Source organism: Barbatula barbatula (assembly GCF_947034865.1).
Source record: "Barbatula barbatula genome assembly, chromosome: 19".
Lineage (NCBI taxonomy): Eukaryota > Metazoa > Chordata > Actinopteri > Cypriniformes > Nemacheilidae > Barbatula > Barbatula barbatula.
Genome location: NC_136782.1, coordinates 13,424,472 through 13,451,026, shown reverse-complemented (window position 1 = coordinate 13,451,026; position 26,555 = coordinate 13,424,472). Strand labels below are relative to the sequence as shown.

Genomic DNA, 26,555 nt, shown 5'->3' with positions numbered 1-26,555 from the left:
TGTCTGAAAATATTCCATTTGCAGAGAGCTGCCTGTCTCTGTGGTATGATTGGGGTTCTCTGCTCTTGGCCCTGACCCTTTTATGGAAGGGTCAGCTAGAACAGTGCTGTAGTTTATGAGCAGATCTGTGATGTATTGTGCTAGGCAGTACAAGGCTATGAGTGGAGGAAAGCTGCAGTGGCCTCACATAAGTGTCTGGGTTAAATATGGCCTGCAGGGGCGCAGATGTTTAAAAAAAGATAAGCGTGTTTGTGATAGATGAAAGAGCATTGGATTTAGTCCCTCTATACCATCTTGAGCCAACATGCTCCAAGAAAGATGGGAGAAATTAAATGAATTTGACTTTTTAAAAGGTTTGCCAATCGGAACTACCTTTCTCCAGCCTAAGAATGTTCACACCAAATACAAGATTTCTGCAAGCGAGTGGTACATAAATACCAACCACTTCTTTCTGGATTGACTTGTTTTATTAGATAAAATTATAATTTTTGATACCCAAATGAATAAAAAGTTATTTTATTGATATCCTGTAAAGTCATTTGGCCATTCTCTTCCATGTTCACAGTAACGGATGTGGAGCTCAAACGTCTGCGAGATGCCTTCAAGAGGACCTGTGGCCTGTCTGTTTATATGACCCAGCAATGCTTCTACAGGGAAGTATTGGGCGATGGAGTTCCACCGAAGGTTGCAGAGGTGAGCCCAGCTTCAATCCACCATAAACATCATAAACACTCCCCAGCATTCTGACAAATCCACCTGTCCAGCCTCCCACTGGTGGTTTCAGAGCTGTTCGCTCATGTTTTAACATCTCTGTGTGGCTGGTTCCCGAATGTGAGTCATTGGACTGTTTCCCAAAGGCTTTCTAAAATGTTTCATTCTATTCAGAAACCTTTTTGAAATTTGTCTCTTGGCTAAAATAACACACTGTGGACTATTTATGGTAATTTTAAAATGATTTATTTGACAGGTTATTTACTGTCACTTTTCTTTTATCCAAGATCGCTGAGAGACTTACTTGTTTTTCTTCACTTGTTGTCATAGGAACTAATATTTGCAAGCCAACTTGACTAGTTTTTTTGGACAGGCCTGTTTCCGTATGGCTCTTTGGTCCAGTTTAACTGTTTTACATAGTGGCAACATGTACAACATGTCAGCAACAGCGTACTGTATCGGTATCCTTGACCTTTTAGTGTTGATTAACGGAAGTCCTTACAACTGATTGAATATTTTAAGAGATATTGATATGAACTTTCAGTCATGGCTCCAATCTAAATCTTTTCGGAAGAATGAAAATGCCATTCATCCACCACAACACAAACCTGGGCAGGAAACGAGAGCGGGTTTATTTTTAGTGTTCTTCCTTACAGTGTTGTTATGAGAGTAATCCTTTGTCTTACCAAAACAGATTGTGATGCTTTTATCCAGTAGATCTTCTGTACTGATTTACTCCACACATTCACACCTCTATTTCTAATAGCTCTCAACAGAGATATTAAAGTTGAGATTTTCTTCCTGATGTCACGTTGTCACCTCTCAAAATGTTAATATCTTTTTCAAAGATTCCTGGGGTTGTTAACATCAACTTATCATTCCCTTGACCCACACACTCGCATAAGTATTAATACACTCGCGCTGCAAGTAGTGAGTGTCTATAGTCTCGTGGGTGATTAATATAAAACGTCTATCATCGAGAGGAACCCCGAGCTGCTCATTTCATCAGCATGATAAGTAAATTATTTCCCCTGAACTCAACTCGCAGCCACCCAACACCTCTCTCTGATCTTAAGCACCCTCCCTCATTAAATCCCTTGCAGCATTGCACCGCTTGACCCATCTTTTCCTCCCACTTCCCGGCTGCACACGTGTCAGCATCTGGAATGCTCCGGTTGATTATTACCTCCACCTTTAGTCGCTCAGTGTTTGCATTACATCCAAGGGCAATGATTACATGCTACGGAAGCATGTTACATTATATATTATAAAATCAAATTCAAGTCACTTAATGTTTTTTCCTTTTTTCTTTACATGCTATTATTCTGGCTCACAATGTGCGCCTCATTTACTTCTGTTTTATTTTGTCATGAACATCAAATATGCACACTGTATCCATATAAATAATAGGCTGTCACGCACACCATATACAATACCACGCTTATCTTTACAGGTATGCAATGACGTCTGTAAAAAAACTTATTTAGGCTACCAGTTATAATGTGCAAATACTTCAAATACTAAACTTGACATATATTTTAGAATTTATAGCAATCATCTAAATGGGCCATATGTTAAACTGGAAGCTTTGTGCGCTCATTGCAACATTATTGTAAACGATGCATTCCAATCGAATACTGACAGCTCCACCAGAGCTCTGACATGCCCTCTGGCCAAAACTGCAGCCAGATGTACTCAGACGACACGCCGGTCTTTTATAGATGGATGACATTACTGTGTTCATTAACTAGACCTTAACTTTTTTTAAGTTCAATATTCAGAGGCAGTGCAAAAACCAAACGGATCTGGCAAGCTGGTCAGCAACCGTTATTAACTTGTTAACTTGACTCAAAGAGACTTGAGGAACAAATTATGATGGGTCTCAAATTTTTAACTGGGAGACTAGTGTTAAATGCCACAAATGTCGATATGACCTGCACTGTTTTCTGCTAATATGTGAGGAGAGAACTGTAAATAGTTCCATTGTCAGGTGTTCAGTCCTGCTCCTGGAAGACCAGTGTCACGAGTTTAGCTCCAGCTCTTGACCAATCTGATGATTGTACCGCTATGTTTCATTCAGGTTCAAACGAAACACTGCAAACGAAACACTGCAAAACAGTCGTCCTCTAGAAGGACTGGACACCGAATAAATATTTTCAAAGAAACCATGCAAATATACTGATCTCCGTAAATGATTTCTGTTCATTGTCAAGTTTGGCAAAAGTACATTTTGGACTCTGCTCAAAAGTCAATCCTTATTCCAACAAGATTTGTTGCACTCACTGAACTAGTATGCGCATTGCAAATTGTGCAAAAACTCCACCAGCTCCTTAAAAATCATCAAGACCAAGACTGGCACCACAGGGCAGTATCAATGTGTGGAGAATCCAGACACACACCACACAGGGAGCCTTACTAAGGGACCTTATTTTGGTACAACCACAGACCTCAAAGTTTTGAATAGCAGAAACATGACAGTGTTCCTCTTGTCCTTTTTCTTGTAAATGTTTGTTTTGTACACCGCATAATACTAGACTGTGTGAAGCAGGCGCCTGGGGGTGTGAAGATTTTACTTAGCCTGTATGTGGTGTTATGGGTAAAGACATGGTGTCACACCAAACATAAAAGTGAATTTTGTCAATTCACTGTGGATCAAAAGCAGAAAGGCAGAAGTGTTTTACGGTGGACCTCCTGCTGGGGCCAGTTTTTGTGAGAGATTTGTAGAGATAGCGTGTTGCAGAATTGTGAACTGTGTTGCAGTAGATGGGTAGAGAGAGAGCGAAACGTTTCCTCTCTATTAAACCCAAAGCTGTCAGCTGATTTATGAGAGATATGTATCCAGGGTGCATTGCCTGATGTTTCTCTGAGGAAATCAAAGGACGTAAGATAACATCAGGCTGTCTTCCTTAAGCATCGAACACCAGTAGATTTAGGAATAACACACTGCTGGGAAATAATGACTTGTGACTTTGTAATGTTAACCAATAACAATAATGTTTTGTCCAAGACAATGCAATCAAAAGAATTCAATACCAGTCAATGATATGCATTTAGAGTTGGATAAGATTTAATGGGCACTATTCTTTTCTCTCATATCTGTGGTAGGTGATCTACAACTCCTTCGGTGGCACATCTAAAGGACTACACTTCAACTACCTGATCGTTGGACTGGTTCTATTAACAAGAGGACGGGATGAAGAGAAAGCCAAATGTAGGTGTGCCGAGGGGCTTTAACTACTGAAAACACATCTGCTCCTGAACCAGCTGCCCCCTCAGTCTTTTATACCGCATCCATTTACCATACACACTTCAGTCTACCTCTTTTCCGAGGGTTAAGCATTAGATCTCTGCACACATTTGTCATTTATTTGTGTTGCATCGGGCAAATCACAGTAGGCGGTCCGATAATTCCATTACAAACAGCAGTATAAACAAGCACACCTCAGGCTCAGCATATTTAATCATCTTCTGCAATTTAGCTTCGGTGTGTCCTGTTTTCCTGAGAAATCCAACTCCTAGCTGCATACACACCCTTTTCAAGTAACCTCAGGTTCCCCATTTGGATAATCCCAATGGATGGATCTTTTGTTCTAATGCGTCAAACTGATTGATGCGAAGACACATTGCCTGCTCGACTCTGAATGTGTGTGTGGATAAACCGACATGTTCTCTGTATCCACAGATATCTTCAGCTTGTTCGCCAGTGATTCGGGCACCTACATTGTCCGGGAGGATGTGGAGAACATGCTCCGTTCAGTGGACGGGGAAGTCCCAGCGTCTCTTAGAAAGTGCTTCACTGAGGTCAGTACGACACCGTAACACAGTCTCACCTGCCTGTTAATAACGGCCTGTTAAGAGATGACTTATCATGGTTATTGTCAGGAGACAGAAAGGAAGTTCATCAGCTTTTGACTTGATAACCAGGAGGGTTATACAGCCTCATGGAAAACTTTTTTGCAGTTTTATATGTTAGCATATTACAAACGGCTTCGATCATGATATTTTAACTAGAGGTAACGTTAGAGTAGGAAATACAGTTTTTGTTGCTAGAACTAGCCAGCATTTGTATTTGCACGCTGATAAATTGATTACAGGTTTTTTTTATTTTTGTCAGGCCTTTTAACACTTCATTCAAAATATTTAACGTTTAACCTTGTGTTTACTGTTAGTGCTTCCTATATATTACAGCCCAACTCTAATAATAGATGTGACATGTGACAGAGCAAATGTTGCTGCCAACTCACTTTAAGGGATAGTTCACCCAAAATTTCTGTCATCACTTACTGACCTTCGAGTTGTTCCAAATCTGTATAAATGTCTAATGAACACATTGAAATATATTTGAAATAATGTTTATAAAAAACAGTTCTTGGACCCCATTAACTACCATAGTAGAAAAAAAACTGTTGAACACATAATAATATATTTTGTTGGAAAGCAAACAGTTATGGGTCACTTTGACTACCAGCGTAATATGTGGTTAAAATTGGTTACAAGCATTCGTCCAAATGTCTTTCTCTGTGTTCAACCAAACAAATGTTGTGTGGTTGTTCTGGTGCAACTTCACGCAATCCACAAGGTGCATTGAACGGGGGAAACACTTTAAAAAAATACTTTATGGAGAATACCAGCAACCTTGTGATAAGAAAGAATCAGAATGAATTAAAAAGAGTATATTTTTATTTTGCCAACACGTTTCGACCCTTCATCGGAGCTAAAAAGTTACAGTTGTGAATAAATTCCTTTAAATACAAATAGAGGCCGTTTTCAATTCCAAGAATGCAAAGAATGGACATGTGTTCTCGTGAAGACCGGTCTTGTGAGGCAGCCTCGGAAGAACAATCATGGATTAACAGGCCTCAGTGACTTCTGGGACTTCAAACAGATACCGTACTCGCTCAAGGCTACATTCAATGCATCCTTGATATCGAGAAGAAAACATCCGGGTACTTTCATGCTTTCTCTGTTCTTGTGTTCTTAAGTTTTGGAACCGGACTTTGAGTGACAACACAAGGACACAAGATTGCTGAAATGGATACTTCACCCAAAAATGAAAATTCTGTAATTTACTCACCTTCTAGTTGTTTCAAATACGTATACATTAGTTTGTTCTGATGAACACCGAGAAAACAGCAAACAGTTCTGGGGCACTTTTGACTACCATTGTATTTGTTCCTACTATGGTAGTCAATGGGGGGCTAAATCTGTCTGGTTATAAGCATTCTTCCAAATATCTTTCTCTGTGTTCATCAACGACATTTATATGGATTTGGTACAACTCGAAGGTTAATAAGTGATGACAGAATTAAAATTTTCGGGTGAAGCATTCCTTGAAGAACGCATATTGTGAAACGGAGAGGAAGCAAAATTCAAACATGTAAGCAGCCAATCGGTTAGTTGAAATTAAGGAACAACCAATGGGAAAATGGGTGTTGTCAGATAGAAATCACAAACTAATTAAACAAAAAGTAATTCATGAAAGAATTTACATTTTGGGGTGAACTGTCCCTTTAATATGGCATTGACATAAAGTCCCTCCTATTTCCCCATTTGCTCTCTCAGCTCACAGCTCAAAATAATTTTATGATTTAGGAGAAATTCCCCTAGTGCATCACTTTTGTTGGTTATCCTTTGGTTGCGACTTTCTGCTTATCTCTGTCCTCAACACACTTACACAAATATATCACCACACAGCAGACTTTAGATTTACGTTAAATAATGACTAGATGCATTCATTCAATGAACAGAGGAAGCAAGTTACAGTTATAGTTCTGACTTCTCATTTCCTTTAGCGCGGTCACGGGTTCATCAGAACGCTATATTTATAGTAAATTTACTGTGTATTTCTGTGCAGGGAGAGAAGGTGAATTATGAGAAGTTTAAGAGCTGGCTGCTGCTGAATAAAGAGGCTTTCACATTCTCCCGCTGGCTGCTGTCAGGTGGCGTGTGTGTCACCTTGACTGACGACAGTGACACACCCACCTTCTACCAAACCCTGGCAGGTGTTACTCACTGTAAGTGTCATTGCACTTCAAGTACGTTCTGAGAGCCCTCTACCAGTACACTCTAAATACACCATGTACACACTCCCAGTATGCTCTTTGTCTCTCTCTGTTCTCTATATGTGTCCTTCATTCTTCCTTAATACTCAATTCTATCTAAATACTACATGAATACACTATAAGCAATCTAAATAATTCACTAAAATACTCTTTGAGCTGTTTGTTTGCAGCAATGGCCAATGTCTGTTAGTTTCATACCTGCAAACTAGTCGGTTTTCTGTGATATTCTCCATATTGATTCAAAACAGGTTATTTATTTAAATCATGTTTTTCCCGTGGGTGGGTCTTAGGATTCTATTCGCCAGCGTCTGAAACGTCTTTGGTCCAGTGCCTGGATTCGTTTGGCCAACCAGAATCAAGATAACAGCGTTGTCTATTTTGGTTCTTGGACCAACCAGACTCAGCATCGTCTTTTTTTGGCTAAGCAGAATCAAGATAACAGATACAGGCAACATCATAGCATGAGAGTCAGGCGTAGCAGGAAAAACGCATTCGAAACGTAATTATTGCACCGTGAGAAGCTTTGCTGAAAGGGAGAATCACAAAGTGTCGTCTCGGATAAAGAGAAGTTGGCGTTGATATTTATTATTCATTCACCCGTTTGATCGAAACTGCTGTTATGAAAGACAATTGCCAATCTCCCTTTCGAATTTCCACTTCTTGAGCTCTGCTCTTCTAAGTGAGTGGCACTTGAGTTTAACATTTATTTTAGAGACCAATCAATTCGCCTCATAATACATTAGGAGCCGTGCGGATTACTTTAGTATTGCTTGTATCTGCTTTTGAACTTTCTTTTTTATGAAAGCTCTTATAACATCAATCTGGTCCTGCACTTTATCTCTCTTAATAATTATTTTAACATAAGTCCCATACTTAATTTTCTCAATCCTGTATGTTTTAAAACCAAAACGTCAGACGCGCAAACGCTTTGCTTCCGATGGACACGCATCCTTTATAAAGACTTATAGAAAACGTAAACCAAAAAAGATAATTTTAGCTGGTTATTTACAACTTCAAGCGTTGGGATGGCGAGACGAGGGCAATGTACCTATTTTTCCGGAAAATCTTAAATCCGACCAAAATCCATATCTTTCGCTTCTTTTTCATGAAGCTCAAAATCAGACCTTGTGCATTCCGTCTCATTATGCCAGCAACATGGGTCTCATTTGCTTATAATCTTCATCTAAGTCATGCATCATGTGATTAGCTGCCGCTCCATAGGTGTCATGTGGTGCACTTGAAAAACATTTCGACCTGCAAATTGTGGCTGGGGCGTGTGGTTTGTAGTAAATATTGAATTATTTCTTGTCAGAGTGTGCCAGAATGCATAATTTACATTTTTCTTATGGGTAGGATGCCCCCAAATCCATCGCACTGTCAGCTCTCCTCTATTGGGAGAAGGGCATCTGTTTGAGATAATGGCGAGCGACAGTCAACACTTCCCACTCAGTGAACACACGCACACTCTCTGCCCTTCTGCAGCTGTCTCTGCCACCCAGCTATTAAAACCAGACTGACACCCGGAGGATGTGGCAGTGTTCACTGTCCTCTCATGTGTGCTCTGAGACCCTGGGCCTGTACAGTGACAGAATATCAGAGCGCTGCCTCACAGACACAATTATTTATTTAGGTGCTGAAGATGTCCCAACCGCTCAGTCACTCGGTGCGTTTGCTTTCATGAAATGATAATGTGGGAAGGCTGTAATGTATTCAGTTCAGCATGTGCTGCTTTGCTCCATTGACCTTCTTTCACAAGTGGCCATACTTGTTTGTCATCATGGGCGTCACGATATTGTTTTAGATTAGTGATTATTACTTGTAATTTAAACCCTCTACTATCTTTTCCCCTTCATTTTTTTTATTTGGGTAGTAAGAAACTAGTTAAGCAAGGAATGGTGTTAAACCAGGCAGATGCAAACTACTATTGACCGAACAGTTCTGTTTGTGATGTAGAACAGTATCGGATAGATCACTTTAGACTGCATACAAAGCAGTAGTTTTTCTTTGTCATTGATCAGCCAGCTGTGTTCTTATTGGATGGTCAGTTTATGAACATGATCAATCCCATCTATAGCATATTCCTCCACCAAAAAATATGTAGACCTGATTTTCGTTACTGTGGGCATGTATTCCTGTACGAGAGTACATATTCAGAATTTCTGTGTGTTAAACCCAAGATGTAAGCACTGATTAAATGGCTCCGTAAAAAAAGAAGTTTGTTTGTCAATCAAGGACAGCTTGAGCTGTATCTCCATCTCTGGCCAATCAGAGAAGGTACCTGAGCGACACACGGTAATCTGCGCTCCACTCCAGATTATCTTCTTAGCACAGTGAGAGGGCTGTGCGAGCACTCTCAGCGTGAAGCAGTCATGATCTGTGTGATCTATGCGAGGACGAGCGGGTTACGTCTTAGCGCACCATCCTGAATATGCCCAACAGCAGGCCCGATGAGAGCCGCCGAAAGGCCTGTCAGAAATGAGTGACGACTGGCTGAGAATAAATTGTTAGAAAGGCTGATGGATTGTGTGGAGATGGCGATTAACTTCATTTTGCTGACATAACTATTAGTTTCATGGAGTTTGTGATGGTATACGTCATGTCTCGCGGTTGGAGTTATAACATGTGCGGTGGACTATGATATGGTTCTTATGTTGTCACTCTGATAGAGTCGTTCCTTTAGGTGAGTACTGCTGTTTGTAGGTGGACAGTTGGCAAATTGCATGTATGAATGTCAGATTTTAGTTAGAAATATGTATGAGGAAAAGTATATTTTAGAAACTGTAAATAGTCACCATTTCTTTAGAGATCCGTCCTCTCGGTACAGATTTGACATTTGAACGATGAGCACTTTTCAAACATTTAATTCTGATGTGTCCCAAAATACCGTCTCCATCCCCAAAGAGGCAGCTATAAAATACAAATGTGTATTCATGTGTCTCAGATCAAACCTGTATCTTCTGCTCTGTCATGGGCTACACACGCTCTGTGCATGACAACAGGTAAAGTAAAAGAAATGTAGCGTAAGTAATGGCTGATATGGATTTTGGTGGTTTGAAAGACAGACAGCATCAAAAACAGCCTGTCCTGGTTTTGAAATGCTTCGCAATGCAAGAGGACATCATAGACCATTCAATGAACTACTAACAGTGCCTCATATTTATATGCAGGATGAACAAACTCTTCGCTGATTCATATAGCACATGTTTATAGATGAAAATGTATTTTCAGAATCATAAATGCTGAATAACACTCAAGCAGTTCGGTTCTCACCCGCTTTGTCTGACTACTAAACTGATGAATGTTTTCAATGATAATAATTTTGAGGAATAAAGTTCCTGTAGCTGTGGTCAGCTGTGGCCTGGTGGTTCGAGCGTTGGGCTTGTGATCAGAAGGTTGCCGATTCGAATCTCAGTGCCAGCAGGTCATGACTGAAGTGCCCTTGAGCAAGGCACCTTACCCCTGATGGCTCTGCAGTAATGTGACACTGTAAGGAAAACTACTTGTGAGTCGCTTTGGATAAAAGCGTCTGCCAAATGAATAAATGTAAATGTAGGTCAACATGTAGAGCATTGTGTTAGCAGTGCAAAAGGTTGGTTTCATTCTTAGGGAAAGTAGCACATGTATAATGTATATTCGCGTATTACTTTCATGTGAAAGTAAAAGTTGTAAAGCTTTGCTAATTATGTACATAGATTTGTTTTCTTTTCTTTTGAATATACCTGCATCTAATGTATCAGATTCAAGTCACTAATGTTTGCCTACAGGACTATCACTGGATCTGCACGGGCATACTTTCACACCCTCAAACACTCCTACACCCCATCAAGAACCTTGCGTTTAATAAACCAATGCTAAATGTGTGTAATTGGAAACATTTTTGGAGCACATTAATTAAAAAACATCGGCTATATCTGGTAAAAATAAATACATAAATGTTGTTTCCCAAGTCAATAAGTAATTTTGTTAAATAATCGAGATCTCAATTCTGGACAGAATATTATAATAAAGCAGCCTTACATTGACAGCGGATGCAGATGAGCGTCTCTGCTCTTTTAACATTGTTGCTTTTTTTGTCAGTTTGGATTTGGCCCCTTTGGTAGATCAATAAAGGCATTCTGTGTTATAATCTTAACCCGAACGTTTAGAATACAGATCCCATCTGAATAGCACTTCTGTGACTGCAAAGATTTCCATTCACAACTGCCTCAAATGACACTGCATCGTTGATGCGTGTTCACAAACCTAAAGATCTTCAGACTTCTTTGTCTGTTATGGGTCTTTTCTTGCTTTCGGGCTTTGACCCAAGTAGACCTCTTCTCTCAAAGCATCATGGGAAATGATAACTATTGACTCACGCCTAACAGACTGCCTGTCAAACAAGGACAGTTTAGAGCCTAATCACTAAGCTTTCTTTTATTCCTCTACCCAGAATCCATAAATATTTATTTTTGTAGTGTGTTCTTGGAAAACGAACTGTGTTTTGAATAACAACGTGTGAAATAATCTTCTGCCTCGATGAGATCAGAGGTATATTCTTGTGTGTTGACGTTTTTCTTACTGTATGTGTGACGGCCAGCATGGGAGGGGCAACCCCCAATCTTATTAGCCTAAGCTAGCGATTATGGGAAAGCAAGGATAGTCGACCTAAGACCTCTTAACCCCCCTGACCCTAACACCATATATATAGTCCCATCTTTCAGGTTGTCAGGATGAGTCATGCTTTCACTAAGTAGTTGTTTATGTATCCACTTATCATTCATATAAATGATCTAATAAGACATACTCACCACACCCTAATGAAATCTGCACAGTTGTGCTTTATGTAAATGCAATTGTGCAGGTTTTCTACTGAGCGCATTGGTTAACTGTACATGACAAGCAAGAATTTTACAACAAGTCTAACATCTTTTGTTTCTTTCTCGCAGTAGAAGAATCGGACATTATTGACTTGGAAAAGCGCTACTGGCTGTTGAAAGCCCAGTCAAGGACAGGACGCTTTGATTTGGAAACGTTTGTCCCTTTGGTCTCACCCCCTATTCATGCATCACTAAGTGAAGGTAAGACAACATTCATTGATTGTATTTATAACTTGATATACACAAGCACTCGTCATACATCCACCTGCTACTCATATACACATTCGTGGCACACGTGACTGTTTCTTAATGTCTTGGTTTAGTTGTGATAAAAGTTATAATAAAAATAAAAAAATTCTTGTGGCTGATCTGACCACTGACATTTTCTCGTGTCTAAGGCTTGTTTCATGCCTTTGATGAGAATCGGGACAACCACATTGACTTTAAGGAGATATCGTGTGGACTCTCAGCGTGTTGTCGTGGCCCTGTGGCTGAGAGGCAAAAGTGTGAGTGTTTTATTTCCTTATGTGCCCATATGAAATCTTTCTCCACAGAGATAATAGGAAGATGATGATGTGCAAAACTTTATAGTTTCAAAATCAAGTAATTTTTTGAACAGCTAGCAGATTTATAAACAAAATAAACACACACGTTTCTCAGGGGACGTTTTCACATGATGTATTTCTGTCTGTTGCAGTTTGTTTTAAAGTGTTTGACATAGATCGAGATGGAGTTTTGTCCTGGGATGAAATTCACGAAATGGTTGTGGCCTTGCTGGAGGTGTGGAAGGATAACCGTACAGACACTCTTCCCGTAAGTGCAGATGATTCAGTTAACCAGCTGTATGTGCAGAAAACAAGCATATGATGCACTTTACAGCTGGTTAACATGTTGCTGCTGAGAACACCTTGTTTGGCAACAGATAACTGTGGTGATGTTATTTTACTTTACTGTTTGTCTGTCCTGTAAATGGCGATTCATGCAAATAAGATCAAATCAAGGGGTTGCAGCCGGGCTGTGTGGGATTTATGGATTTAATTTGTGCTCCCTCTGGATTTATTATTGATTCCTGCAGCCCGAGCTGTCACTGAGAATCTTGGGCCACATTCATATTGTCAACCTATTACATTTTTGTCTGGCACAGATAGGATCTTTTGCAGGAGTGTAAAAGGCAAAAGCAAGTCGGATCAGATTTTTTTGCATGTCCGATTTGGTACACTTTTATATGTGACTATGTCTATGTATATAAGAAACACTACATTTTTCAAATCCATGGATGTTTGTTTTTAAAGAAAATACTCTTGAGTTTAGCACAGTGTCTGTGACGCCTGACCACAAAAGTAGTCATATGGGCCAGTATTTAGAAAATTAGATTTATACATAATCTGAAAGCTGAATAAATACCCTTTCCATTGATGTGTGATTGGAAAATACAACTATTTGAAAATCTGGAATCTGAGGGTGCAAAGAATTGCCTTTAAAGACGTCCATTAGAGGTGCTATAACAGGCCGAGCTAAGAAGAAACAGATTTGTTTTAACACCATCTATTGGCTTACTGCTGTAATGACTTTGTGGAAAGCCTGAAATTCTAAACTTTACATCAGGGGCTTTCATACCGCAGGAACAATCTCATAGTCCAGGACGATTTGCCGGAAGTACCTGCTTTTTGTTGTGTGGAATATAGGAACGAACCAGGACGAAACCAAAAAAAGATTGATCAAACTTTTGTTGTTTGTCGTTTTAAATGACATGACATTAAATGACCCTGCTTTCGGCAGGCTTGCGTCACTAAATAGTTCCTTTTGCTGGTGCGAATCCAATCTGGGAAATGGCCTAAGGGACAACTTCGTTCATGAACGACAGTCCTCTTTAATTGTTCCGGAACTTTTTTCCTGAACTTATCCGGTCGCAAATCGCCTATAGATACCAAACTTAAGTGGATGGTTCCCAAAGAGAGGGCAGCAACAAGCGAAGTTTGTAGCCGTGTTTCCATTCGCCATTTTGCTGCATCCACTCATAAAAAATTTGTTTTTATATATCTAAGATGAGAATTTACAAAATATCTACATAGAACACGATCTGTACTTAATATCCTAAAGATTTTTGACATAAAAGAAAAATCTATAATTTTGACCCATACTATGTGTTTGTTGGCTATTGCTACAAATACACTACGCTACTCATGATTGGTTTTGTGCTCCGGGGTCACATATTTTAACAGTTTGAAAGATCTGAATTGTTATCTGTGTTCTTAAATTACTTTGTGAAAGTAATAAAGTGTTCAACATCAGATGCCATTGTGAATTGTGGTTAAGTGAATATAAAGAGATGGAACAAAAAAATCTAATGTGTCACATAGAATCTGTACATTCCAGTGTAAATGCAACTTGCACTCATTTTATGTTTTGAAAAATGCATACATAGATAGCTTGAAGAGATTTCATGATTTGTGCTTCTGTATGTTTCAGGAGTTCAGCTCTAGTGTGTCAGACATTGTAGAGGACATACTGAAAATGCACGATACAACAAAAGTAATTGCTTTGATTTTCTTATCATTGCATGGTTATGTCGATTTCATATGCTTTATAATGTGTTTGCCCTAATGTTTGTGTATGTTTCGCTCGCAGCATGGGCACTTAACCCTGGAAGACTATCAGATTTGGAGCGTGAAAAGTTCTCTTGCCAATGAGTTCCTTAACCTACTGTTTCAGGTAAAATTCTGCCTACGTTTTGTAAATGTCTGTAAACAACTGTAATCTAATGTAAACGGTGTAATCTATATATTGGGTTTATGGGTCTGGCCTTGAATGATTTGTTTAAACGGTTTTCTTTAGGTGTGTCATATCGTTTTGGGCCTGCGTCCAGCTACCCCTGAAGAGGAAGGCCAGATCATTAGGTGAGTGTAGGTCCCGACTCACGTAATCGCACTCTGTAACTAGCCTCCGTACGTCAAGCTTTAAAATAATGCTGTGTTTAGTTGCATTTCAGTGCCTTGAATTACGCTTTATCTGTTTATAACCATCAAACGTACTCCAACTGCCAATAACTGTATTATGTTTTTGAGGAGACGGAGATTGAAAACACAATTTCACACCCCAATTGAATTTTCTAGCAGCACTGATAAATGCTGTACCATCCCGTCATTGTCTGATTTATTGATTCAGTCATATTTTACAAAATGTTTATTATTGATGTTTTATCAGGCACGCATAGAATGATTGTTTTTATGGGTGCCAGTGTGTAAATCAGATGAAATATGAATGAGTTCTTTGGTTGATTTTGTGTGCTGATACAGGGGTTGGCTGGAGAGGGAGAGCAGACATGGACTGCAGCCAGGACAGAACTGGTTCCTGATCTCCATGCAGTGGTGGCAGCAGTGGAAGGACTATGCGAGATACGTGAGTGTAAAAAAGAAACTTAAAACATACATAATTGCCACATTTACACTTAAAAGATGTTGTGTTCAGAGACTTCAATACAGTTGGGATTGATAGTATTATGCACAAACGCCACAAACTGATCAATAGACCTCCTGATGTTCTGTTTAACACCTGCACACTGCATATCTTCCCAAAAGATCCTAATCACCCGAGGCATGTTATATTATTATATTATGTGATCATATGATCCTTTTGTGTTAACAGGATAACAAGTCCATTGTCGTTGAGCAGCCATCAGTGCAAGGAGGTGGCATGAGAAATTCACAGTCCGCACCTCCTCTGGATGCTCTCCAGTACAGAGCTGGAATAGTGATCCGTTCCCCAAGTTCCCATGAGGAGAAATTCCCTGACAATATCTCCAGCTCATCAGAGGCATCCGAGAGCACTGGTAATAGTGAGTACAAGCTCAACAGCACATTAGGACACAAGTTTGAATATCATGTAGAAAGGCAATGAACTTTTTTCGACACAGAGGCCGACACAGAAAATAAGCTACACTTCTTATTTCTGACTTCTTCAGGCCTCACCCCACACATCAGTTCTTCTGCCACAGACGTCTGCTTTGCTCGGCAGCACAATGTTTCAGACAACAACAACCAGTGCTTTTCCAGCGCCAATGGCCATTTGCCCAACGGCACTGCTGCGCAGAGACCCGGTGCCATAGACAACCAGCCTCTGGTGACCACTGAGCCCATGAAGGTGAGTGTAGACGTGCTGTTGACATTTAGAATTCTCCTGTCCATCAAACTGAATGCCAGAGAGTGTTCAGTACATGTGAAGGGAAAATGACACCTTTCAGTTGTTTTTCTTCTATTGCATATAAGTGTAGCGTAGAGAGCTGAAAACTACATTAAAGTGCCAGATTTGAAATTGAAATCACCTAGAACAAATGAATCATTTTCGAAAAATGTAGGGGTTTTGTGAAGCTAAAAGCATTTTTGTTTTGCTTCAGTAATGCCTTGTCACAAACACATTTGCAGTCTTAGATTAATGTAATGTGTTATATTATCAAATAAATCTGTACGCTGCACAATAGATTTTAGTAGCTGACTCCGGTCAACCCAATTCATCCAGACTTATCTATTCTGTCCAGGCTCCCACATTGACTGTGGAGGGAGGTCGTCTGAAGAAATCCCTGCAGGTGATGGCTGGCCGGGACTTTGAGACCATGCCAGAGCCGGTATGGAGAGCGCTTTACCATTGGTATGGGGCCAATCTCAGCCTACCCCGTCCGGTACGTATCCTAACTCTTAAGAGATCACAAAGAGGATTTACAACCAGCCAGTGTCGAAACCAGCCATAAACATTTAGTATTTAAAGCAACAGTTCACCCAAAAATGAAAATTCTGTCTTTATTTGCACACCCTCAAGTTTTTCCAAACCTGTATGAATATTGTTGGAAGAATGCTTGTAACCACACATTTCTTGGCCATCGTTGACTTCCATAGTAGGAAAAATGTATTTGCTCTGTTGAACTCAAAAGAAAATATTTTGAAGAATGTAGGAAAGCAAATATTTCTTGGGCACTTTTGTCATTTTTACTATTATGGTAGTCAGTGGTGGCCAAGAACTGTTTGGTTACGTTACAAGCATTCTTCCAAGTATCTTTCTCTGTGTTCATCACAACAAAGATATGTATACAGAAGGTGAGTAAATGATAACAGAATTTGTATTTTAGGGTGAACTGTTCCTTTAACTAAAGTTAATGTGGTTTAGTTCGAATCAACCAAAGATGGCATCTTTCATTGTGTTCAGTTCAGAAATGTATTTGTGGCGCTAACACCGTCCCTCCCCCTCAGGTCATCACGTCAACACTCACACATCACCCAGAGCTGGAGCTTTTTCCCCGGTATCTCCTCTTCCTCCGACAGCAGCCGGCCACACGCACCCCTCAGTCCAACATCTGGGTCAATATGGGTATGACCAGCCTGAGAATGTTCCCTCCACACATGCCCCGAGGTAACGTAAGCCTGCAGCAAGAGAGAGGCTCCTCCTGCCGCCTAGACCACCTCCCCTAATCTCCCAAAACTGGTCCAGGCAAAACCAGATCTTTGGAATACTGATTGAACACACTAATGAACCTGATCCTAGCACCGAGCTCGGAGTCATCTACTGAGTTAGGGCTGTGGTTATAGTGTTGATATGAAAATTGGACGCTCTTTTGGTTATGGCGCATGGAAGCAGGTTTACCCTGTAGCTCAGCTATAACCTGGATTTGTTGTTCAACTATGACAGTATAGTGGGATTACAAATGATGTACGACACTCAGTCATGGCTCTGCCAGGCTCAACATTGTTTGGTGTGGGTAGAGATGGCCACTCCCTGCCTAATTTCTTCTAATTATTTGCTTTGCAATCATACCAATCAAAACCTTGTTTTGTGAAATCAGTAATCACTGTTGAAAATGAAATGAGTGTTGTTGTTTGGACTAATTGTAAACATCTGATTTTAATCAGATACCCATACTAATGAATTAATGAATGTTCCCTTAAAAAATGACCTTTGCCCTTTCTTGCTGCTACCTTACAACTAATGCTCAGTCTGTCAATCAGGAAGTGAGGCTGTGCGTGTGCGTGTCTTATTGATTTGTGTGCTCTTAGTGATTGATTGATTGACTGATTTGTTATAGCATGCATACTAGGGTATATGTATGAACTGGATCTTAAAATATAAGATATTTGACGTGTTATTGTAAATACAGTAAGTTGATTTGAAAGGTCAGTACATTCTGTCATCATTTACTCACCCTCATGTCATTCCAAACATGTATGACTTTCTTCTGCAGACTATATTTGGAAGAATGTTGGTGACCAAACAATATTGGCCTGCGTTGACTTCCATTGTATGGACACTAAACCACTGAGGCATTTCTCAAAATATCTTCTTTAGAAGAAAGAGTCATATACAGGTTTTAAACGACGTGAGTGAATAATTGATGATAGAATTTAGTTTTTACATGAGCTATCCCTTTAAATGGCTTTAAATTATTTTGTGTTGTGTTGATGCTCCTTGTTGTTTTAAACAGGTAAGTTTTGTATTGCATGTGACAAATAGAATGCTAAAGACAGCTCTATTCCCATCACAGGAAACGTTCCATCTCCTAGCGCCCCGCTGAAGAGAGTGCTGGCATACACGGGCTGTTTCAGCCGGATGGGCACCATTAAAGACATTCACGAATACCTGTCCCAGAGGTTACGCATTAAAGAAGAGGACATGCGCCTTTGGCTGTACAACAGTGAGGTGGGGGTTTTCATAGCAGATACTGGATAAAAGAGCATTAATGTAGCAGTATTGTACTCTGAGGTCTTGCATTTCAATGTCTTTGATCAAAGCAGTGAATAGTGTATACAGTGCATTGATCTGAGGAAATGCATTAAAGTTGGATGAATTGAAAAGGTTGAGCATACAGTGTTTCTTGAACTGATCTTGCTTTGTGTTGTTTTAATCATTTGATCAGAATTACCTTACACTCCTGGATGATGAAGATCACACTTTAGAAGGTTTAAAAATTCAAGACGAACAGCACTTAGTCATAGAGGGTATGTTTGTGGATTTCAGCTTCAAGTTATATTTCATTTCACATTTTCTGGGAAATGTGAACAAAGTTGCAATGCGTGCATCAATTAATACTGATGGATAATGAAGACGGTATTAAAATATTGTTTCTCTATCCCCAGTTCGAAACAAAGACATGAGCTGGCCAGAGGAAATGTCTTTCATTGCAAACAGCAGCAAAATCGACAGACACAAAGGTACTGTCCAGAGTTCTTAGAAATGCTTTAAGCATACGTGTTACGATATCTAACCATTCACAAAAATCATAATGTTTAGCCAAATTCTATTATACATTTCTCTCGACCGTTTTCTTGTAACAAAGCCAAGTACAAAGGTAGATTATCAACACACAGACACAGAAGCAGCACAAGTCAATGAGGCAATTACATAGCACAATAATATAAACATCAGATATGACATTTAAAGACTTGCAGACAAACAAACTCTGGCTAATTGACCTTCATGGAGACCTTACTGAAGTGCTTATGACTTGATATCAAACGTCAACTAACCTTCACCTACCCATTCAGAATTCATAAATATATCACCCCGTTTCGTTTGCAGTCCCTACAGAGAAAGGCGCCACAGGTTTGAGTAATCTGGGTAACACATGCTTCATGAACTCCAGTATTCAGTGTGTTAGCAATACCAAGCCCCTCACTGAATACTTCATTTCAGGACGACACCTCTACGAACTTAACAGGTAAGACGGAACATTTTTAAACCCAAAACCCTCTTTGGAAATTCAGTCTAGATGCTAAATGAAAAAAGTAAACATTTTATGCATCATACTTCATGACCAACGAGCTGTGCTTTGACTTTGATAGAACCAATCCGATTGGAATGCGAGGTCATATGGCCAAATGCTATGGGGATTTGGTACAAGAACTGTGGAGCGGAACCCAGAAAAACGTTGCACCCCTAAAACTAAGGGTGGGTAGCACATTACTGTAAACACAAACTCCGAACTCAAATATTTGTTTGTTTCCATAAATGTACTTAATCTGACATTTGTGTTCTGTTTGTTAGTGGACGATAGCAAAGTACGCGCCGAGATTCAACGGCTTTCAGCAACAAGATTCCCAGGAGCTCCTCGCCTTCCTGTTGGATGGGCTTCACGAAGACTTGAACCGTGTGCACGAGAAGCCTTACGTGGAACTGAAAGACAGCGATGGTCGACCCGACCATGAAGTGGCCACAGAGGTCAGTGTCAAACTCCCATAGTTTTCCTCTCGCTGTTTTCCAGTTCCTGCCAGGCTCAGTACTTGAGCAAAGCACTAAAAACGTGAACGATTAGATGCAAGATTCACAATTAAATGTGATTTATTTAACAATGTTTGTGTGTTTGTTTCTTTGCAGGCCTGGGAGAACCACTTGCGTAGAAACCGGTCTATCGTAGTCGACCTTTTCCATGGCCAGCTCAGGTCCCAGGTGAAATGCAAAACCTGCGGTCACATCAGCGCCCGCTTCGACCCCTTCAACTTCCTCTCTCTGCCGCTGCCTATGGACAGCTCCATGCACTTAGAAATCACTGGTGAGTTTGAGCAAGAACATCTAAAATCTTCTAAACCTTACATTCAGATACAGTAGACTCACTCACAACCTGTTTCGATCGGCAGTTATTAAACTGGACGGCTCCACTCCGGGGCGGTACGGGCTCCGTCTCAACATGGATGAGAAGTACATGGGCCTGAAGAAACAGCTGAGCGAGCTGTGCTCTCTGAAACCTGAGCAGATCCTGCTTGCTGAAGTCCACACCTCTAACATCAAGGTCAGTTCAACTCGCCACACAAGATACTGTTTTGATATCAGTGTCACAAGGCCTAACTTTAAAACAAACCCTCGCGGGTTTAGAATTTTCCTCAGGACAACCAGAAAGTGCGACACTCCGTGAACTGCTTCTTATGTGCATTTGAGATCCCTGTACCCGGCTCACCCACCTCAGTCACTTCTCCAGTGCAAACAGGTAACAAATATTGATATGATCTATACTTTAAAAGTCGGCATGAAATAAAAAAAGATCATTCTAATTGTTTACACAGTGTTGCAGTGTTTATTAGCAATTATTTATCTGTGCACATGATTATTTAAAAAAAAATCATTTCACTTTAATCCAAAACGTTAACCCCCCCCCTTGAATCGACCTCTCTTCACTTCGGGTCATGAGGAATGGCGCGAGGGCGAGGCTTCAATGACTGACTGATTGCAAACTGGCTTACACATCTGACTCCAATTTGTTGGCAACGCCCAGCTTTCAACAATCCTATCAGTGTTCCATGAACGAAATCAAGTCCCGCCCTATATTTTTTCTCATTTCAGAAGTTGTTTTACTCGGATATAAGTCATGATACGGAAAAAAAGACAATCGCTACTTTTGTTTCATGCCGACTTTTAAGATTTCACAAAAAAAAAATGTCTTACACAATATACGTTATCAATAGTTACTCTAGAATCTCCACATATGGCCAATGGGACAGCAGGAAACGATCACATTGGGAAATCTAGCCTGATTCCAAATGGCATGCCCAGCACGGTTGTTCCATGCACCCCGGAAAAGCCCCTTGCCAATGGTATCCCAAATGGGCATGCCATCCCAGTGCCAGACAGCCCCTTTATCGGGTACATCATCGCCATGCACAGAAAAATGGTGAGCAGTGAAGCTTGACATCACAGTTGGATTATTTCTGTGTTTAAAAGCATTCTAAGTGGAAGGTGTGTCTTCTCAGATGCGGACGGAACTGTACTTCCTGTCCTCTCAGAAGAACAGGGCCAGTCTGTTTGGCATGCCACTGATTGTGCCGTGCACGGTACACACCAGTAAAAAAGACCTTTATGATGCCGTGTGGATCCAGGTGTCCCGCCTCGCCAGCCCTCTTCCTCCACAGGAAGCCAGCAATCATGCTCAGGACTGGTCAGTGGTATCCAAATGCATTGTTACACACTTTTCAACATTTTTATTCATTTGGCAGACGTATGTTATCCAAAACATGTATGTATGTAGAATATTTCATATTTGAGGTGATGTAAAATATGGTGTCCTCTTGCAGTGATGACAGCATGGGCTATCAGTACCCCTTTACTCTACGAGTGGTGCAAAAAGATGGGAATTCCTGTGCCTGGTGTCCGTGGTACAGGTAAGATGTTTAAGTTCAGCAGTTGTGTGCTGATGTGTGCATATCTCACACCTCACCTCGGTTTCTTTGACTGACGATTGACCTCTGTGACTTTTCCAGGTTCTGCAGAGGCTGTACAGTGGAGTGTAATGAGGACAGAGCATCTTTAGGAAATGCCTACATCGCCGTGGACTGGGACCCCACCGCCCTGCACCTCCGTTACCAGACCTCTCAGGAAAGGGTCAGTGCCATTACTCAGCACTTCCAGAAACTTTCCTAGACTAGAGTCCATTTAAAGCCAATATGGAACAGCGGTTTCATTTTTGCTTATGTGACGTGATGTAGTTGTAATTTCAGATTGCAGTGTAATAGTTTTAGTCTGTTCTGTTGATTTGTTTTAAGCAGCTCTTTGTGTTTTAATGGGTGTGTGAACAGATAGTGGAAGAGCATCCTAGTGTTGAACAGAGTCGGAGGGCTCAGGCAGAACCCATAAGTCTGGACAGCTGTCTAAAAGCATTCACCAGTGAAGAAGAACTGGGAGAGGATGAGCTCTATTACTGCTCCAAGTGTAAAACTCATCGCCTGGCCACCAAGAAGCTGGACCTCTGGAGGCTGCCCCCTGTTCTGGTCAGAAACAGATACATTTTCTTGATTGCTCATATTTGCAATTTCACCTGTATTAATGGCATTAGTGTCTGTTGGGCTTCTCCTGATAATCCTATTGCAGTTATTTTGATTAATGAAAAAGATAATAGACATATATACAATATTAAATTATGTTTATGTTTAAAACGAGCAAGAAAAATAAACTTACATTAAGTCACTTTTAAAGAGTTAAAACTTGAAAAACCTACTTTTTTTCCTAACCCCACTCGCACATATTTTTGCTTGTTTTAAGCATAAACTTGGAAATTTTAGGCTTTCATTCAGAATACAGGATATGATGTCTTAGGTCACTTCTCTGGTGAAGTAAATGTTTCTGGATTTAAGATATTTGTACTGAAAAACAAGACAAAAAACTAAGAAGTAAATTATTTGCAATGTTCGTCCAAAAGGCAAAAATGTTCATTGAACATACCGTAGTTCATGGTTCTGTTGCTGGGACAGTGTGTCCCATGAATAGCTTTTAATTGTTTACATCCTATTTCAGATTGTTCATTTAAAACGCTTCCAGTTTGTCAATGGTCGTTGGATCAAGTCACAAAAGATTGTGAAGTTTCCACGAGAGAGCTTTGACCCCAGTGCGTTCCTGGCCCCACGGGAGATGTCTCAAAGCACAGGCAGCCTGCAGAGCCTACAGAGCCAAAGCGAGTGCCTGGTAGAGGAGCTCCAGAGACTGGAGAGAGGAGATTCTTCTGTATCCACAATCTCTACAACTACTGTAGCCAGTCCTCCAACATCCGGCAGAGGTACGTCTCTCTATCTCTCTCTCTTTCTCTTTTCAAATGAACATTACATGTGAGTCTCCTGTTGTTTCAGCCACACCGTGCTCCATCAGAAGGGTGGGCAGCCCCTTGAGCAGAAACAGCAGTCCCAGTGGCAGCCCTAGAAACACGGGACGTAAACAGGGCCGTCTGCGTCTGCCCCAGCTGGGCAGCAGACATCGACTCTCTAACAGCAGAGAAAACCTTGACAGCAGCGTTATGAGCAACAGCAAAGAGAGTGAGATTGAGTCTGAGCAGGGCGTCGCCACAGACGGGGAGAATCAAGGGGCAGCGATGCCGTCTAAAGAAAACGTGCAGGATTCCTGGGCACTGGATGCCTCCAGCACTGATTGTGATGTCATCATGGCAAATGGATTGGGACAGGAGTGTAGTAACGGACACTCTGAGGTCAGCACTGATCTGGACACCCCTCACCAAAGAAGTGACTGTCTGGAGCCCTTTTACAATTTATATGCAATCTCAGTAAGTGTCCCATGTCTATATATATATTTTTAAAGATAACAGTGTATTTGGTAATTTGGAGGTTTTTGATTTCAATGTTTTTGTAAGGTTTGCAAGAGAAAATAAACAAATAACCAACTCCGTATAAACTGCACAGAAACTGATTGTTGTTGTTTCAGTGTCATTCAGGAATAATGGGAGGGGGACACTATGTGACTTATGCCAAAAACCCCAATGAAAAATGGTACTGTTACAATGACAGCAGCTGCAAGGTAAGACCTCTCTTTCATCAAATGTGGATATTTCTTCAGTGTTGAGCAACACTTTAAACAAACATTTCTTTCTTTCAGGAAGCTCACTCGGATGAGATCGACACAGATTCAGCTTACATCCTGTTCTATGAGCAGCAGGGAGTGGACTACTCGCAGTTCTTACCGAAAACAGAGGGAAAGAAGATGGCAGACACCACTAGCATGGATGAAGACTTTGAATCAGACTACAAGAAGTACTGTGTGCTGCAGTGATGTCGTGCTCTTCCACACTCTTGAAAGGACACTAGGAGTCCGTCGGTTTGCCAGTGCAATGAGGACTAAAACGCCAGCGCTGTCCAGAGCACCGTCATTTTGAAAGCACAACATATGAGTTAGTGGACTCCACAAATTCGGCTTTCAGAATAAAGGTACTTGACACTTTAGTTAAATGAGTGAGGGGGTGAGTGAACGGGTGACTGTAGCAGTAGAAAAAATATGTCATTGTTGCCAAGCAAACAAAAATCGTGATACCGGACTAAACGTTAGCCAAACCCTTGATATCAACATTATCAGGCAGGCAAAACTGGATGTTTCTTTACATTGCAGTGCACATGGGCAAATCTTTAAATGTCATAACTTAAAAAAAATGCAGTTATCAGTTGCTCATGATGAGAACCTTATATTTTAATTAGGAAACAGATTAAAGATTACATTGATCTAAATTCAAGTCATATTAGCGAGCCCTAAAGGTTTCTCTAAAGGTTGTTTTCTTTTTGTTTTTTGTCTTGTCATAGTTAGCTTCAGACTTTATGTCCAGTAATTTATCCAGTAATTTTATACACTACCTCACATCTTCGAAATGTATCAGCCAACTGTTAATAGGTAGAAATTCAGCGTATCAGTATTATATTGTTGGTCTGTAGAAATTGATATCTTCATAGATAAGATTCAGCTCCCAAACAAGTTCCTTAATATTTAATTTTAATATTTTCTGTCACTTAGAAATAAAAGATTCTCCCACTCCGCTGCCAAATTGCCATATGCATAGCATATGCTATATTTGTTGTTATTTTGGTTTTATTTAGTCTGCTTTGAGCTTCATTCGTCTTTCAGAGTATAAATGTAGACCTTTAAATTTTTTATTTAATTTTTTATACCAAGTTATTTTTATAATTACGATTTTTTTAACGCTGTGCTTTCCACCATATTCACTTAGTAATTTAGTCTCAGCGGTCTGAGCAAATCTCAGTGTCAACAACAGTGTAGTGTGTTACCACTGTATTTCTCGCCTCACAAAACTGAAGGCAGAGAATAAAACGGTTACGAGATACATATCTGTCAACTTTTTGTCACACAGAGATTTCACACCTCCAAGCCAATATGTCATACTTAGTCATGTACACGGATGCCTAGGAACCATTGAAAGGAAGAGGTTGTATGGAACAGTGTTATCTGAAAGGGTCTTTTCACAACAAAAATGTAATCACTTTTGCTTTCAGAGAACAGCATTCCCATTAAACTGCTGAACGTTCTGTGTTGGAGACGGTTTCAGGTTATTAGTAGCATTTGTTTAGTGACTCTTGAGAATAGAGCTAAACATTTATTACCACTGTGAAAATATGTATGAAATGCTCTTATTTCTCAGCAACTCATCAACTGAATGAGCTTTTCTTGTAAGAGGGAATGAAACCCATGGTGCCCATACCCGTTTTGCTGCTGTACTTTACATGTTTCATGTCACGGATATTCAAACTAAATGTTTGCCAAAAAAGTTTTATCCCTGTCCGAAAAAAATGTATGTTTGTGAAATCGAAACAACTGTATTGTTGTATGACAATGATAATAATCATAATTAATGCAGATATGTTAAATAAACTGTAAACACTTTTAGATATTTAATGTAAAAAAATGTATATTCAATATTGAAAACTAAAAATGTATTTGAGTGCTTCTCTTTCTGAACAAACATTCACTCTTCTCCATTTGAAATCTGGCTTTACTTGGAATTATACATGTTTGCTGGAAGCTGCATTACAATTACAGTAACTAATAATCTGAAACTATAAACGTACATCTGAATTTTAAATATTCACCTTTTTTTATACAGGGATCATTTAGTCATTTGGCAAAAATTGTATTTTCTCCAAGTAGTGCAATCAACTACTGATGTCTGTCTGTCTATGTTGTAAGTCATAATTTTGTTAAATTAATTTTGATGCTAGAGATGTATTAATTTAATGAACTTTATTTTGTAAAGTGTTGTTTGAAGAATAAAAATGACATTGCACTGACAAATGTACATACATGTTTTGTAAATACGCCAATGGAAATGATGTATTTGAAAAGATCTGTACAAATGTACTTGTAGTTGTATATGGAGTAATATTGTTGATCTGTAACAATTATTCAAGAAACAAATTAAATGCAGCCAAATGCAGTTACGTGTGCGTCTTTTCTATTGAGAGGTAATGTTTAATATGCATGACTCTTTAGTGAATGCTTTGTTTCCCATAGCAACAAAGAGGAAACCACACACCTTTATATACGTCCAGTCCCATCCGTCTGACATACATTCTTCACTCAGGCCACATTTGACATTTTAACTACTGACGCCCTCGATTAAATGAACGTATGAATCATCTTCCTTTAAATAAATGGCATATGCAACCTTAAATATCAA

At 40.0% G+C, this 26,555-nt stretch overlaps 1 protein-coding gene across 3 annotated transcripts in view; it reads left to right on the top strand.

Annotated features, from left to right (window-relative positions):
• Positions 1-26,312, top strand: part of usp32 (ubiquitin specific peptidase 32) — a 32,274-nt gene extending 5,962 nt beyond the window's left edge. Inside the window, exons 2-34 of one of the 3 annotated variants that reach the window (XM_079481342.1) lie at positions 566-693; positions 3,817-3,922; positions 4,394-4,512; positions 6,566-6,725; positions 11,699-11,830; positions 12,028-12,135; positions 12,327-12,442; positions 14,099-14,161; positions 14,258-14,341; positions 14,465-14,526; positions 14,926-15,028; positions 15,275-15,458; positions 15,591-15,769; positions 16,164-16,304; positions 16,870-17,029; positions 18,156-18,310; positions 18,528-18,609; positions 18,748-18,822; positions 19,190-19,328; positions 19,453-19,558; positions 19,655-19,828; positions 19,985-20,159; positions 20,245-20,396; positions 20,480-20,591; positions 21,067-21,272; positions 21,352-21,536; positions 21,673-21,759; positions 21,859-21,979; positions 22,174-22,365; positions 22,889-23,147; positions 23,218-23,645; positions 23,804-23,896; positions 23,975-26,312. In XM_079481342.1, coding sequence (XP_079337468.1) covers positions 566-693; positions 3,817-3,922; positions 4,394-4,512; positions 6,566-6,725; positions 11,699-11,830; positions 12,028-12,135; positions 12,327-12,442; positions 14,099-14,161; positions 14,258-14,341; positions 14,465-14,526; positions 14,926-15,028; positions 15,275-15,458; positions 15,591-15,769; positions 16,164-16,304; positions 16,870-17,029; positions 18,156-18,310; positions 18,528-18,609; positions 18,748-18,822; positions 19,190-19,328; positions 19,453-19,558; positions 19,655-19,828; positions 19,985-20,159; positions 20,245-20,396; positions 20,480-20,591; positions 21,067-21,272; positions 21,352-21,536; positions 21,673-21,759; positions 21,859-21,979; positions 22,174-22,365; positions 22,889-23,147; positions 23,218-23,645; positions 23,804-23,896; positions 23,975-24,148 — 4,760 coding nt within the window. In that variant the 3' untranslated portion in view covers positions 24,149-26,312. Of the gene's footprint in view, positions 1-565; positions 694-3,816; positions 3,923-4,393; positions 4,513-6,565; positions 6,726-11,698; positions 11,831-12,027; positions 12,136-12,326; positions 12,443-14,098; positions 14,162-14,257; positions 14,342-14,464; positions 14,527-14,925; positions 15,029-15,274; positions 15,465-15,590; positions 15,770-16,163; positions 16,305-16,869; positions 17,030-18,155; positions 18,311-18,527; positions 18,610-18,747; positions 18,823-19,189; positions 19,329-19,452; positions 19,559-19,654; positions 19,829-19,984; positions 20,160-20,244; positions 20,397-20,479; positions 20,592-21,066; positions 21,273-21,351; positions 21,537-21,672; positions 21,760-21,858; positions 21,980-22,173; positions 22,366-22,888; positions 23,148-23,217; positions 23,646-23,803; positions 23,897-23,974 lie in introns of all 3 variants that reach the window. The other 2 variants (XM_079481343.1, XM_079481341.1) reach the window with 2 other exon arrangements.
• Positions 26,313-26,555: the final 243 nt, after the last annotated feature.